This window comes from Cebus imitator, unplaced genomic scaffold (genome assembly GCF_001604975.1).
Source record: "Cebus imitator isolate Cc_AM_T3 unplaced genomic scaffold, Cebus_imitator-1.0 Scaffold106, whole genome shotgun sequence".
NCBI classification, from domain to species: domain Eukaryota; kingdom Metazoa; phylum Chordata; class Mammalia; order Primates; family Cebidae; genus Cebus; species Cebus imitator.
The window spans coordinates 4,427,212-4,443,218 of record NW_016107421.1 but is presented as its reverse complement, the minus strand read 5'-3'; the positions used below and the strand labels follow the sequence as shown (position 1 = coordinate 4,443,218).

At 47.4% G+C, this 16,007-nt stretch overlaps 1 protein-coding gene across 1 annotated transcript in view; it reads left to right on the top strand.

Annotated features, from left to right (window-relative positions):
* The window catches only part of COL6A3 (collagen type VI alpha 3 chain), a 98,769-nt gene that overhangs the window by 28,178 nt on the left and 54,584 nt on the right, over positions 1-16,007 (top strand). The window contains exons 5-9 of the mRNA XM_017537744.2: positions 5,521-6,105; positions 7,771-8,370; positions 9,673-10,251; positions 11,676-12,284; positions 13,895-14,500. Of these exons, the coding sequence (XP_017393233.1) occupies positions 5,521-6,105; positions 7,771-8,370; positions 9,673-10,251; positions 11,676-12,284; positions 13,895-14,500 (2,979 nt within the window). The remainder of the gene's footprint in view (positions 1-5,520; positions 6,106-7,770; positions 8,371-9,672; positions 10,252-11,675; positions 12,285-13,894; positions 14,501-16,007) is intronic.

Below are 16,007 nucleotides of genomic sequence, written 5' to 3'. Positions count from 1 at the left end.
AAAAAAAAAAAAAAAAAAAAAAAAAAGAGTAGAGCATTTCAAAGTCTTAATTAAAAACATCAATATCTATTTGTTTACGGAACTGACCTCTACTTAATAATGCTTTGCTAACCATTAGTTCTAGTTGTTGCCTTCATGTAAAGGCGAGATCACCACGTTTCCTTACAAGGGTTACAAAATTCACATTGAGTTAGCTGAAACTGTCTTTAGATGATTTTAAACCAGGGGTTTTGTTGTAATAAAAATTGTAGGTACAAAGCTCAGGATATGGGATCTCTACTTAATTTGTACATTGGAACTGTAACCTGGTGATGTAGCAGGGAAAGTGCATGTGAGCACTGCCTTCTGGAGAAGGCTCTGTCTGGCATTTACTTAAATTTGAAAGGCCAGTTCAGTGTGGCTTGGCTTTCACCGCCTACAGTGTTCCAGGTTTCCCTCTCACTTGACAGGGCCATAGAGTGGACCCAAATCCTTCAGCTGAGGTAACAGGCAGACTAGAAGTTCGAGCATAATGTTCTGAGTGCAAATGGACTCCGAAGAGCAATGGAAACACAGCATGTAGCACTGCCTGCCACTGCCTGGAGCTGCTCACTCTCATTGCATACTAGTGCCGTTTTGTAACTCTGGCAATTAAGAAAACAACTGGCCGGGCACGATGGCTCACGCCTGTAATCCCAGCACCTTGGGGGGCCAAGGTGGGTGGATCACAAGCTCAGGAGTTTGAGACCAGCCTGGCCAAGATGCTGAAACCCTGTCTCTACTAAAAATACAAAAATTAGCCAGGTGCAATGGTGGGCACCTGTAATCCCAATTACTTGGGAAGCTGAGGCAGGAGAATTGCTTGAACCCTGGGAGGCAGAGGTTACAGTGAGCCAAGATTGTGCATTGCACTCCAGCCTAAGCGACAGGGTGAGACTCCCTCTCAAGAAAAAAAAAAGAAAAAAGAAAAAGAAAACAACTAAGTGAAAATGTACAACTTGCTGAGGTTTCTCTGGGCTTGCCTACTTTTGGTTTGTATCTCAAAGTATGCCCAGAGATTTCCCTGTTTTGCAGAACCGACGAAACGACTTGGCTGTAGATGGTAAACCTGGTCTCTGGTCTTGGGTCTTCTGTGGACCTCCCGTGTGATCCTGGGCAGGTCATGCAACCTCTCTGGGTTTTGATTTCTTGAATTTATGACAAAGGAATTGCACCAGATGACGATATGTCTGTACCAGGAGAAGTTTCAACTTTATAATGAAAATGGGCAGCACATGACCCTCATTTCAGATTTTCCCTAGCTAAGTAGAGTTTTAACCCCTTGATTACAAGCATCATGTTTAATATCAGTGATTAACATGTAAATATTCAACAAATATCCTAGACTATCTGGTATGTGCCAGACACTATGCCAAGTGCTGGAGACATGGCGCTGTTTAATGAGACGGATGTGGCTGCTTGTCTGTTACAGGATAATGGGGAAAGAGATAATATTAATATAAACTAGTGACCAGACAAAGTATTCTGAGCATGAGGAGTTGCGGTGGGGCACTCAACAGGGCTGTGATGGGAAGAATGGGGGAAGGAACTTCAGATCAGGTGGAAGGAAGGCTCTGAGAAGGTGTGGGACCGAAGGCAGGTGAGCATGTGGAGAGCAGGGGGAACAGGTCTCGAGGCAGAAGGAAGAGCAGGAGGGGCCGCCCTGCAACACAAAGGCACTTGGTCCTTTCCCGGAACTGTCAGAAGGCAGTGCGACTGGAACACATGGGACCTGAAGTTCAGGCTCCTTGGATTCATAGAAGCTGGAGAAGCAGCTGCTGTAGGGGAATGAGAGGCTGTAGCTTTATTGTAGTTAATTTTGAGGGGAGCGTGAGGCATTCAGGGACTGACACACACCTGGGTTCCCGGGAGAGGCCTGAGAGATGCATTTGGGAAGGAGTGTGGCTACAGCAGGAAGGAGGCCTGGGCCCAGCCTGGAGGAGGGATCATCCTACAGCCAGGTGAGGGGAGGATGCCCCAGGGAGAATTCTGAGGAGGAGCTGTCCAATGTGGATACAGAGTGTGGGTGCCAGGAGTTGAGAGGGGAGTACCAGGAGGGAGGGAGAGGTTGTCTGGGATGGGATGCTGGGAAGCCAGATAGGAGGAAGACCACCGGCAGCCGTTAGCAGGGTCACCATGAGGTACATGGGCAGGGAACTGGGCCTGTGGGCTGGGAGCCAATGGCAGAGACAAGTAGGCCACGGGTTAGGGGTGGGGGCATGAGCCCTCCTCCAAGGGCTTCTATTTTCTCAGAGACAGATGAGGAGGCCTTGGTTCAGCAGAGGCAGTAGCAGAGGGCTGAGCAGAGAGCACAACCGTGAGAGACAGTCATTCTGAAGGATGGGACAGCCAGCTTCCCAGGGAAGCATGGGAGGATGGCGGGTGGCCACGGGTGTCCCGGTGGGGATCTGGGGTTCCAAGTGGCGCATGCAGGTACCTGGTTGTGTTTCTCTGGAAATGTCCACTGCTTTAGTGATGCATGAGGAAGACAGAGGGCCTGATGGAGGCTTTGCCAGGAGAGTCTGAGGGAAGCGCAGGAATGAGGCACAGAGGACAATAGAGAGAGGCAGGGGAGGAGGGCTGAAGAGGGTGTGCCTTGGTGGCGAGGAGAAGCAGGACTTTCAAGTTCGTCTCCCAACAGGGCAGTGAAGTCAGGCCCTACAGAGCCACGTGAAGGAGAAAAGACAGCTGTGTTTGGGTTGGTGTTTCTGTCAGGTGGAAGGAAGTGCGGATGCGTCCCTGACATGGCTCACAGAAGAGGCAGCCTTGAGAATCCCAAGGTTTTTGTCACTGGGTCGGAGGACATTCCTGGTGCAGTGAGGAAACACACCCAGAGAAATGAAGTGACTCTGCTAAGGCTAAGCGACTTGAGTCAGAGTCATGAGGCAAACACGTAAATTCAGTTATCCTTGCAGTCACTCACTGTTTTTCAGCGCTTATTGTATTTGGCTAAGCATGGTTCTAGGCATATAATTTGTTACGAGCTCCCATAACTTGAATAAAAATCAAACATAAATGATCTCTTAACTAGTCAAAGGGGACTCTGGGACAGAGCCTCTGGGAACCGGAAGTACATTTCAGGGTCCCCAGAGCTGAATCTCTGCTGGGTGCCAGGAAACTGAGTTGCTTGTTTCACCAGATCTGGGCGGCAGGCCTTCCCACTGGCTCATCAGGAGAAGTTCTAGTGATGCAGTGGTGGGGGGAGGGAAAACGTGGGAGGGGAGGGTATAATATTTACCTTCTCCCACCCCAAGAGTTGTGCCATTGCTGGTACTTATAAAGAATAATATAACCATCTGAACCACTTGGTATAGGGGAAAGAAGCTTCTCAGGTCATTGTTATATGAGCATTTTTCTATTTTTCTCTCACATGTGATATACATAGTAAATACATGAAGGGTAGATTCATGGTACAGCATATATGGAATTTATGTGTGTCTATATATGTGTGTGTGTGTATATATATATTCATTTTTTTCTAATGGTCCAAAGGTATAAGAAGGCCTCTAGACATCTGCACATTAATTTAATCTGCAAAGATATTTTAAACCAAAATCAAAGGGGTAGCCCAGAGAGACAGCATGTTCTAAATTAAAGGAAGGAATGAAAGCCCAGAACGGATGTTCATAACAGTGACCATTAAATATTGAGGAAAGTTTCTGTGATGTTCTGCACACATTGCTACCCCAGCAGGCAACTGTGTTATTATTTAAAGGACATTGGTGTATAACATGTGGCTCTTCTCTCAGAATATCGACATGTCTTGGTGCTACAGGTAATCACCCAGATGAGGCATTGCTATCCTAAAATGATTTCTTAAGGCGTTTATCAGTGATTCTCACCCCAGACATCATGCTCCCAACTTCTGGTCCAGACAACTAGAAATGAACTGTATTTCATAAATGTGTTCTAGGCTGGGTGTGGTGGCTCATGCTTGTAATCCCAGCACTTTGGGAGGCTGAGGCAGGTAGATCACTGGAGGTCAGGAGTTTGAGACCAGCCTGGCCAGCATGGTGAAACCCTGTCTCAACAAAACAAAACAAAACAAAACAAAAATTAGCCAGGCAAGGTGGAGCGTGCCTGTAGTCCCAGCTACTCAGTAGGCTGAGGTGGGAGAATCACTTGAACCCAGGAAGCGGAGGTTGCAGTGAGCTGAGATTGTGCCACTGCACTCTAGCCTGGGTGATAGAGTGAGACTGTCCCAAAATAAAAATAAAATACGTTCTAGAAGGTAGCTCTAATTTTTAGAAAGTTCTTCCTTACCTTCATCCCAAAGTTTGTTTCCTTTGTCTGCTTCCACAAAATCAACTTGCCATGCAATCTATCTGATGGCATATAGTAACAGAGGACTCTTTTGCAAACAGTCCATCTCAGGTTTAATCATTTATGTTCCTCTACCTCTTGGAAGCTCTGTCAGGTTTCTGGGTTAGGTGTTGTGGTCTAATAGAGTTCATGGTTTCTACAATATGGGTGGGTTACCTACACATGTATATAGCAGTTCACAGTCACTGTGGGACAGTGATCTTATTGAGATGTTTTGCTTTATGGTTTGCCTTTAAGTTATGACTATCATAATTATTACTTAGGACTTTTAAAAACAGATTTTTTTTTTTTTTTTTTTTTGAGATGGAGTCTCGCTCTGTCACCTAGCTGGAGTGCAGTGGTGTGATCCTGGCTCACTAGAACCTCCTCCTCCCAGGTTCAAGCGATTCTCATGCCTCAGCCTTCTGAGTAGCTGGGATTACAGGTGTCTGCCCCCAAGCTCCGCTAAATTTTATATTTTTAGTAGAGACAGGGTTTCACCATGTTGGCCAGGTTGGTCTTGAACTCCTGACCTCAGGTGATCCACCCACCTCAACCACCCAAAGTGTTGGGGTTGCAGGCATGAGCCACTGTGCCTGGCCAAAACACAGGTCTCTTAAGTGAAAAACCATTTGCTGGTTTTGATGCTAATTTCCTTTTGTAATTTTTATGTTAAGTAATTCTTTTGTCTGTCAAATGAAGACATGGAATATAGAACTAAAGAGAATGGGGATATGCAGGCTCTTTCAACTTTTGCACTTGACAGTGAGCATTTTGAAACCAAGACTGTGAGGCAAAGGGTTCTCTGAGCAGACACCAGTGTTTTCTTTTTCTTTGATTATTCCAGCGATGGCTTCACTCTGGCTAGGTTTGTATTTATGGCAGAAAAGAACATATGGACTTTTCTGTGACAGCATAACAAAACAGGTGGCTACTAAAACTAAATTTGTTTTTGTGCCACTATTTTGTAAAAACTACTGACTGGGCAGGATGGAAGGGGAGCTAGCTTTCCTCCAGCAGGTGGGGAGGCAACTGTAACTTATGTGTTCTTTAGGACAAATTCCCTTTGGGGTGGCCCTGTGGTCACATTGGCCACAGCAAATGGGCACGTCCTTTCAATGGAGTTAGGTTTGTAGAAAGTCATTGTTGAATGTGCGTAGTAAGGCCATTCTAACTGCCTTATAATGTTGCCGCCTACAGTCATTGAAGTCAACAAGAGAGACATAGTCTTCCTGCTGGATGGCTCATCTGCACTGGGACTGGCCAACTTCAATGCCATCCGAGACTTCATTGCTAAAGTCATCCAGAGGCTGGAAATCGGACAGGATCTTATCCAGGTGGCAGTGGCTCAGTATGCCGACACTGTGAGGCCCGAGTTTTATTTCAATACCTACCCAGCCAAAAAAGACATCATAACCGCTGTGCGGAAAATGAAGTCCCTGGACGGCCCGGCCCTGTACACGGGCTCCGCTCTAGACTTTGTTCGGAACAACCTGTTCACGAGCTCAGCAGGCTACCGGGATGCTGAGGGGATTCCTAAGCTTCTGGTGCTGATCACAGGTGGTAAGTCCCTAGATGAAATCAGCCAGCCTGCCCAGGAGCTGAAGAGAAGCAGCATAATGGCCTTTGCCATTGGAAACAAGGGTGCCGATCAGGCTGAGCTGGAAGAGATTGCTTTTGACTCCTCCCTGGTGTTCATCCCGGCTGAGTTCCGAGCTGCCCCATTGCAAGGCATGCTGCCCGGCTTGCTGGCACCTCTCAGGACCCTCTCTGGAACCCCTGAAGGTATGGTGGTGATGGCTTCAGACACACAGTGGGGTGGTCTCCAGGCAGGATCTCTGAGAACAAAACAAAATGAAGTTTATTTGTGTTTCACTAAGAGGCAATGAATGATAAAAACAGCAGCAACAAACACGATTTATTTCAGGTTCCCTTTTGCACTGGGTTGAGGATTGAATAGTTTACAATGTCATGCAATAAAATTTCATATGATAAGAACCATATGATTTAAACCATAGTGCCATGGGGCTACCTGTCTTTGAAGCTTCTGGCCTAGGAGGTCACATCTCAGTTCTTACTGCTTGTCAGATCCCTGTGTTCTTCAGTTTCTACTGGTGATTTCTGTCCAGTCTCCTCCCTACCGCCAGGATGTAGCTTACCTTTCCTGAGTTGACCATTTACTTCTAAACAACAGTCTGAACTTTTTTGGGCACAGTGTCCTCAGCTTTTACTCCCTCTCTTCTCTCTCATTAAGGGATTACTCTCAATGGGAAAGCATATTGAATGGCTGGGTGTGGAGTTCAAACCTAGTGGTTCTTCAAATCCCTCATTTAATATGATTGTCAGTGGAGAGTTATTTTTAAAGACATTATAAAGATCTATGAGCTAATGAGTTGAAAAAACATGATTCACCATCCTTAATGAGAAGATGAGTATCACAGGATCATGCTTTCTCACCTTGCAGACTCGGTCACTAGAGGATTGCCTCATGTATGACTCATGCTGCCTGGATGCATGCTTTCTTTTCACACTCCCTGGTCTTCTAAATCTGTCTCTCTCTCTCTCATAAAATTTTTCTTAAAACTTTTAATCCACACTTTCATAGCCAAAGTTCAACTTGACCTAGAATATGATTTATTGTGAGGTCACAATTACAGTAGGGCATCAGGGAAGAAATAAAAAATAAAAGTTTAAAGGCACAAGCTAAATGTGTTGGGCAGAATACTCTATTTTGAGAATTACGGTTTTTATTCTGAATGTGTATAACTTTGGCCAAGCCTAGCAAATAGTCTTTTACTATTTTGCTGTGTATTTATGGTCCCATCGTCTCACTTTGGGGGAATTCCCCTGTTGGATGATTGCCTAGCAAGGCTGTGACTTCCTAATATGGAGTCCCAGTAGAGAAAGACAAACAGGGAAGTCTGAGGAAGACTTCAAGATGAGACCAGCCTACTCTTGTTACTTTTTTTTAGCCTTAAGGAAGTTCTCAGGTTAGTGAGGGCTAACTGCTGCTGAACTATGGATGGAAGACCCTCTGTTAGTGGGTAGAGGTGAGCCCCAGAGGACCCAGCCAGACACACTTAAACCTAGCTGGGGTGAGTGATGTGGAATGATGCAGCACCTTCATAGAATTCATTTTTAGGGAAGAAGTGTTCAGTTTCAAGAATTCTGATCATTTTTGTTGTTTGTAAACATGCTAACTTTGATGTTGTAGCTCTCTTTAAGGCAACTTGGTTTTGTAAACTTGGCTACCAATATGTCTCACAAACACCAGCCACCAACAGAGGAAAATATGCAGCCATCTGCCATATTTTACAAGATGGACATACTTTGCCACGCTGACTTTCTCTGTGTTCTAAATGTTGGCATGTGTGCACATGTTGTAGGCACACATGATAAAACTCTCTGTGGTTGTGTATGTCTCACTTTGTTTTCTGTGCTTCACTGCAGTTCACGCAAACAAAAGGGATATCATCTTTCTTTTGGATGGATCAGTCAACGTTGGAAAAGCCAATTTCTTTTATATGCGCAGCTTTGTAATGATGCTAGTTAACAGCCTTGATGTTGGAAATGACAATATTCGTGTTGGTTTAGTGCAATTTAGTGACACTCCTGTAACGGAGTTCTCTTTAAACACATACCAGACCAAGTCAGATATACTTAATCACCTGAGGCAGTTGCAGCTCCAGGGAGGTTCGGGCCTGAACATAGGCTCAGCCCTAAGCTATGTCCATGCCAACCACTTCACGGAAGCTGGCGGCAGCAGGATCCGTGAACACGTGCCGCAGCTCCTGCTTCTGCTCACAGCTGGGCAGTCTGAGGACTCCTATTTGCAAGCTGCCAACGCCCTGACGCGTGCGGGCATCCTGACCTTTTGTGTGGGAGCTAGCCAGGCGAATAAGGCAGAGCTTGAGCAGATTGCTTTTAACCCAAGCCTGGTGTATCTCATGGATGATTTCAGCTCCCTGCCAGATTTGTCTCAGCAGCTGATTCAGCCCCTAACCACATATGTTAGTGGAGGTGTGGAGGAAGTACCACTCGTCCAGCCAGGTAAACCTCCCCTGTTGCCGGGAACTCCCTCTCCTTTCTCAGACACCACCCTGGCGGGTAGTTGGTCAGTCTGGACTCAAGAGCATTGTGGACTGTAGAAGGTCAATTGGCTCCCTTCCACTGAAATAATTTGAATGGGACTCGAGACACTGTACCAGCAAGGCTAGATAGACTCTGTCTAAAGGGTGTTCACTAAGGCAAGTCTAGAACATCCAGCTTATGTTCTGTCCGTTTTGTCTCATCCTTTATTCAGAAGGATTTTTTTCCTCTAATGACTGTGGGGATTCTGGAGTTCCAATCCAGAGTTGGGGGTGAGGGGGTGGAGAGAGGTAGAGAGAGAGAGATTTTTCTTACATGTGTATGCCTTGGGATTATTTAAAAATTGAAATTGTGTTTTTATATAATTTTTAAATGTTCAACATCTGCTGTATCTAGAAAATTATTTCTTATAAAACAAAGGTGCGTCTTCACGCAGTACCAAGATGGCTTCCAGGGGAAGTCTAACTTATTCTTACTGTAAATTATTATGGTGGTAAGATATGGATGTATTAGATCTACCAGTCCACTAATGTCACACAGATGGGTGGCAAGACTAACCCAACTGAAACCTAATCAAAATAGTTCTAAGAATTGTTCTAACTGAGAATAATATTTACATTACATGTTGTGGTGCCCTGAGGGCTGTCATCTGTGTTTCCTATTGTCTCATTACAACAGATTGGGAAGCACTGACAAACAGCCTGACACACACAGCAATAATGGGCACTATTGCGGGTCTTGACCTGTAACCTCAAATTTAATGAATTGATCATTCAGTTACAGCAGATTCATGGCAACCCGGTTATCCTTGGGTGGTTGACCCATATCAGCTTTTTTTTTTTTTTTTTTTTCCCTAGAGATTGAGATCAATTTTTTTAAGCAAAAGAGTGTTAAGGACCACATTTTCAATATTTTCATTTGCAACAGTTTGAAAATACTATCTGTTTTCCTGGAGTGATTGCCACCTGATGTGAGAAGAGAACATGGTGGGGTTTTTCCCTGGCTTCTTTGTTGAAGATGCATGATGCCAGATGGGATAGGCCGATCTAGTCACTAGCTTTTGAAGATATGCACAGCTTTGAAATAGGACATTGTCAACACAAGTGGCATGAGTTTGGGTTTTCTCTTCTCTTGCTGGAACAGTGGTCATCAGATGAGTTTCGCCAACCCCCATTGTCAAATGCCAGTGGTGCTGGGTTGAAGTCACTTTGGTGCTTGTTATGCTCTCGTCCCTCACTGTGTCCTAATCTACCTTCATTGCAGAGAGCAAGCGAGACATTCTGTTCCTCTTTGATGGCTCAGCCAATCTGGTGGGCCAGGGACAGTTCCCTGTTGTCCGTGACTTTCTCTACAAGATTATCGATGAGCTCAATGTGCAGCCGGATGGGACCCGAATTGCGGTGGCTCAGTACAGTGATGATGTCAAGGTGGAGTCCCGTTTCGACGAGCACCAGAGTAAGCCTGACATCCTGAATCTTGTGAAGAGAATGAAGATCAAGACAGGCAAAACCCTCAACCTGGGCTACGCCCTGGACTATGCTCAGAGGTACATTTTTGTGAAGTCTGCTGGCAGCCGGATCGAGGATGGAGTGCCTCAGTTCCTGGTGCTGCTGGTTGCAGGAAAGTCATCTGACCGTGTGGACGGCCCAGCAAGCAACATGAAGCAGAGTGGGATTGTGCCTTTCATCTTCCAAGCCAAGAACGCGGACCCTGCTGAGTTAGAGCAAATTGTGCTGTCTTCAGCATTTATCCTGGTTGCAGAGTCGCTTCCCAAGATTGGAGATCTTCAACCACAGATCGTGAATCTCTTAAAAACAGTGCACAACGGAGCTCCAGTACGAGGTATGGTAGAGAAATGCTAGTTGCTTCTGCCACTGTGTTCTCTAATGCATGAATTGAGGGCAGGCTGCTGGCCACTGGTCCTCAGATAGAAGCCCTCCTTGAGTTTACAGGAAAGGTGGAAAGTTAATCAGTAGTTTCAACAGGAACGATAGAATATGAGTTTTCTTTCTTTGCTTTGATTCTCTAGCTGCTCTCTCAGGAGAATCAGGGTGATTATTTTTAAGGACATTAGATTATTTCATAGTAAGACATTATAAAGATTTAGATATCAGTGGTTAAAATCCTTTTTAAAAAACAGTTCTTACTGTATGCATAATAAAAGCCGTATCACATGGTTACATTATAGCTAAAACAGTCTTCATCTGCATATTCACCCAATGCCTTTATATTAATTGTTACAATTCCTTCACTGTGTTATAATTCCCTCACTAGTTCATTAAAAATTAAAGGATTAGAAGGGGCAGACAAATTCCCATCAAAACTCTGCATTAAAATCCCAAACTGCTAATTCACATGACTATCACTTTTCGTTTAACCAGTTTTATTCAGTGATAAAAATGCAGTGAAGAGGGCAATTTTTCCTAACTGCGTTTTGATGAAAAGTGGAGACTCCAGAGCCTCTCCTTTGACTACTGGGCCTATTGGCTTGGGATGGTAACTCTGACCTCCGGGTCACATTTCCTTCCATTAACCCGCTTGTGACTTGCAGCAACTCGCTTGAAACCTCCCATAGAGAAAATGCTAGCGGTTATGCAGGTGCTGCCATCCATATCTCTCCTCCCATCCCCATTTTTTTCTCGAATACAACATTGAAAGTTAACAATACTCTTCAAGCATTGAAAGGTTCCAAAATAGAAGGGGTCCCTATATTGGTGTATTAGTCTCCCATTGCTGCATAACAAAGTAACACAAATTTAGTGGCTAATAACAAAACAAATTTATTATCTGACAGCTTTAAAGTTTGAAAATTGGAAACCAATCTTGCTGGGCTAAAATCAAGATGTCAACAGGCTGTGTTCTTTCTGCAGGTTCTAAAGGATTCTCCATCCGCTCACCTTTTCCAGCCTCCAGGGGTTGCCCGCATTCCTTGACTCCTGTCCCCATCCTCCATCCTCAGTGCCAGCAGCATGCCACCTTCTCTCCTTTCTGACCTCTGCTTCCATTCTTACTCTTCTCTCTCACTCTGACTCTCTTACCCCCTCTTATAAGGACACTTGTGATTGATTACATTGGGACCACCTGGCTAATCTAGGGCAATCCTCCATCCCCAAATCCTTAACTAAATCAGAGCTCCAAAGTTCTTTTCTTCAAGTTCAGGGATTTGGACTTGGACATCCTTGGGGTGCTGTTACGCAGCCCACTTCACTGATATGGAGTTGTTGATCTGGTGTCCTGTATGAGTCACCAGGCTATCCTCCTCTCAGTTTCAGGTGAAAAGGATGTGGTGTTTCTGCTTGATGGCTCTGAGGGTGTCAGGAGCGGCTTCCCTCTGTTGAAGGAGTTTGTCCAGAGAGTGGTGGAAAGCCTGGATGTGGGCCAGGACCGGGTCCGCGTGGCTGTGGTGCAGTACAGCGACCGGACCAGGCCTGAGTTCTACCTGAATTCATACATGAACCAGCAGGACGTCATCAATGCCATCCGCCAGCTGACCCTGCTGGGAGGGCCAACCCCCAACACCGGGGCTGCCCTGGAGTTTGTCCTGAGGAACATCTTGGTCAGCTCTGCGGGAAGCAGGATAACAGAAGGCGTGCCCCAGCTGCTGATCGTTGTCACAGCTGATAGGTCTGGGGATGACGTGCGGAACCCCTCGGTGGTCCTGAAGAGGGGCGGGGCTGTGCCCATCGGCATTGGCATCGGGAATGCTGACATCACAGAGATGCAGACCATCTCCTTCATCCCAGACTTTGCCGTGGCCATTCCCACCTTTCGCCAGCTGGGGACCATCCAACAGGTCATCTCCGAGAGGGTGACCCAGCTCACCCGCGAGGAGCTGAGCAGGCTGCAGCCAGTGCTGCAGCCTCTGCCGAGCCCAGGTACGCAGGGAATGCTTTGCATCCTCACTCTATGTCACTGTCTGGGGCTATTTGTCTGGACTGTGGGCCACAAGATGTTTTTAATTTTGCTTTTCCTGCCACATGGAGTGAAAACTAAAATTACGGGAAAATTTAGGAACCCATGTGCCCTTTTTGGCCTCGATGGGCAGAAATGGCAGAAGTTCAAGGGGAGACACTAAGATTCATGTTTTGGGACAAACTAAATCCTCCAAAAGGGACATAAATGCAGCTTGGAGTTCAGACTCCTTAACTCTGCATGAAGGCTTCTGTCTAGATATCCGAAGGGAGGGGCCGTCTAACTGATGATGCCTGTTCCAGATCCGTCTTGAGCCCCTCTGGTTGGCGTGGTCAGCAGCCTTCTGTGAGGCAGGAGGGAGTCTGACCACAGACACTCTGCAAGCTGGGACATAGGCTCTGAAATAGTGGTATCTGCAGAGCTCAGGTGTGAAGGTGACTTTTGACTTTGCTTGGTGCTGAGAAGTAAGTGTCTTAACTGGCAGGAAGGCCCTTTGGCTCTTATGATCATAGTTTATTCGATTTGCTTCTTCCTGCGCCCTCTTTATAGGTCTGGTACAATAAACTAAAAAATGGTGGGAATCTTGGTGCTGAGAAGGAAGGAGAGAAGATAAATCCGCCTCTCAATAAATGCCCTCCAAGGGCCACTCTTCCTGGGTACTCAGATGGGAGGGCTCCCAGCGGCGAAGGAGCCAGATGCGGCCTGGCTCCCTTGTACCCCCTCACTCGCCTGCTCTTCCGAGAGGAGGGAAAAGAAGGACAGGTGGGGGAGGGACAGAGGAAGGAGTAAAAGCAAGTGAAAGAAAATCACCGCAGGACACAGCGAGTGATGAGGCTGGTGAGGACGACTATTAAGCTGCAGCTGAGAGGGGCTTGACTTCTCCTCACTGGTTTCTGGGGCACAGAGCAATGTGCCCACCAGGCACACACGCCCCCCAGGCACCCCTTGGGTGGCCTGTCTCCACCTCCTCGGCCCCCTTTCCTCCCACCTGCTCAGCGGCATCATCTGCAATCACCATTTTCCCACTGTACTGGATGATTCCACCCGTGATAAAATGCACTGCATCTTCTCTCTTCAACACCCTCTCTGATGCTCGGCTCCCCCACCAGCAGCACCTGTCTTGTTCTAAGACTTTATACTCTAAAGGCCCTCTCCTCTCATCCACTCTGAGCCCACCCTACTCTTTCCTTCATCCTTGCTCCTCCCCCAAGTGCTCCAGTTGAGGTCACTGCATCTGGCGATGGCTCTGGCTCTGGTGAAGCCCAGTGGCAGAGCCTGAGGTCCCTGAGCAATGCCCGCCGCAGTGCAGTGCCCTCCTTCCCAGGTGCCATCCTCGCTGGCGCCAAGGCAGCTCTTCTGGTTTCCGCTTCCCTCAGGTTTTTCATCCTTTACTCCTCTTCTCTCTGACGCATAAACCCCGAAATGCCCAGGACTCCCACTTCTTGGACTTTTAACAGTGGTGTTGGTGTCAGGATCCCCTGCCTGTGACTCCATGACAAACCGGGCGGTGGCTCATGAACGCTAAGAATGTGGTGCTGACGAAGGTGCAGCCATGCTCACATTTGTTTCGCAGGTGTTGGTGACAAGAGGGACGTGGTCTTTCTCATTGATGGATCCCAAAGTGCCGGGCCTGAGTTCCAGCACATCCGCACCCTCATAGAGAGGCTGGTTGAATCCCTGGATGTGGGCTTTGACACCACCCGGGTGGCCGTCATCCAGTTCAGCGATGACCCCAAGGTGGAGTTCCTGCTGAACGCCCATTCCAGCAAGGACGAAGTGCAGAACGCGGTGCGGCGGCTGAGGCCCAAGGGAGGGCGGCAGATCAACCTGGGCAGTGCCCTGGAGTACGTGTCCAGGAACATCTTCAAGAGGCCCCTGGGGAGCCGCATCGAAGAGGGTGTCCCGCAGTTCCTGGTCCTCATCTCCTCCGGGAAGTCTGATGACGAGGTGGACGACCCAGCGGTGGAGCTCAAGCAGTTTGGCGTGGCCCCTTTGACCATTGCCAGAAACGCAGATGAGGAGGAGCTGGTGAAGATCTCGCTGAGCCCCGAATATGTGTTCTCGGTGAGCACCTTCCAGGAGCTGCCCAGCCTGGAGCAGAAACTGCTGACGCCCATCACGTCCCTGACCTCAGATCATATCCAGCAGCTCCTAGCCAGCACTCAGTACCCGCCTCCAGGTGAGACGGGGGCGGCGGGGGCTCTCCTTGGAGTATTTTCCATGTAAAAAATAACAGGCTCAAAGGCCCTGGTACTCATAATAAATTAAATTAAAATAAACATGGTGTGCCCTTATCTTTATGGGTTTTTGAGATGGTCTGGCTCAGTTGCCCAGGCTGGAGTGCCGTGGCATGGTCACAACTCACTGCAACCTCTGCCTTCTGGGCTCAAGCCAACCTCCCACTTCGGCCTCCTGAATAGCTAGGACTACAGGCGTGTACCACCATGCCTGGCTAATTTTTGTATTTTTTTGTGGAGATGCAGTTTCACCACGTTGACCAGGCTGGTCTCGAGCTCCTGAGCTCAAGCGATCCGCCTACTGCGGCCTGCCAAAGTGCCAGGATTACAGGCATGAGCCACTGCACCCGGCACCTTTATGTTGTTTATGTCCGCCAGCCAGACACCACCAGGACGCAGTTGGGATTGAGCAGGTTGCGCCTATTGCTCATGGCATCCAGGGAGAATGCGTGCCGTGGTGAAGCATGGAGCATCTGCATAGGAGGGGTGCGGGAAGGACTGGGAGGACTTGAGCTAGTGGCAGGTCATTTTGTGGATGGCTTAAAGAAATGGAACTTTGGCCTGGATTGGATGTTGTCGAGACTGTGGAGGTGATTCTATGGCTGGCTATCTTAAGTCTTACCTAGAAGCAGGATGGCCTTGGTGTAGATTGGTAGAGAACAGCAGTCACTCCTATGAGCCAGGATGGGGGGCGTTTTTGTGGTTTGCACAATGTTTTTCTTTTTGTCTGTGTTCAGATAGGGTTACAATGTGGTCTCATTTTCATCTTGCTCCATCATGATCACAGAGTGGCCTTGTCTGTTGTGAGCATTCTGTGAGATCATGTGTGTGCAACAGGAGAACCCCAAGGCTGTGTGTGCCGGGCCAGCTCCCCAGTGCAGGGGCTGATTCTCCCTTTCTCAGAGTGAACGGCTCCATCACAGGAGCTGCTGGCTCCCACTGTGCCTCATTTACACTGTAAATAGCCCAATTGTGTATACGGCAGAGGGCAGGTTGGAATGTGTTGAGCGTGGCAACATACAAGTTTAATAAAATGACATCTGAGAAGTACCTGAAATTCTGACTAATAGGAAAATGTGGCTCATCTTTCCCAGGATCTTTTCATTAATTTTATTGTTAAAAATGCATTAATGTAAAGAAAATGAGGGTAGGGGGAGGCTGGGCATGGCGGCTCATGCCTATAATTCCAGCACTTTGGGAGGCTGAGGAAGGAGGATCGCTTGGGCCCAGGAGTTCAAGACCAGCCTGGGCAACACAGTGAGACCTCCATCTCAAAAAATAAAAAAAAAAATAGATATTTGTAAAATAAAATTTAAAAGATAAAGGCTTGGGCATGGTGGTGGATGCCTGTAGTTCCAGCTACTTGGAGGATGAGGAGGGAGGATTGCTTGAGCCTGGGAGGTCAAGCCCGCAGTGAGCTGCGATTGTACAACTGCACTCCAGCCTGGG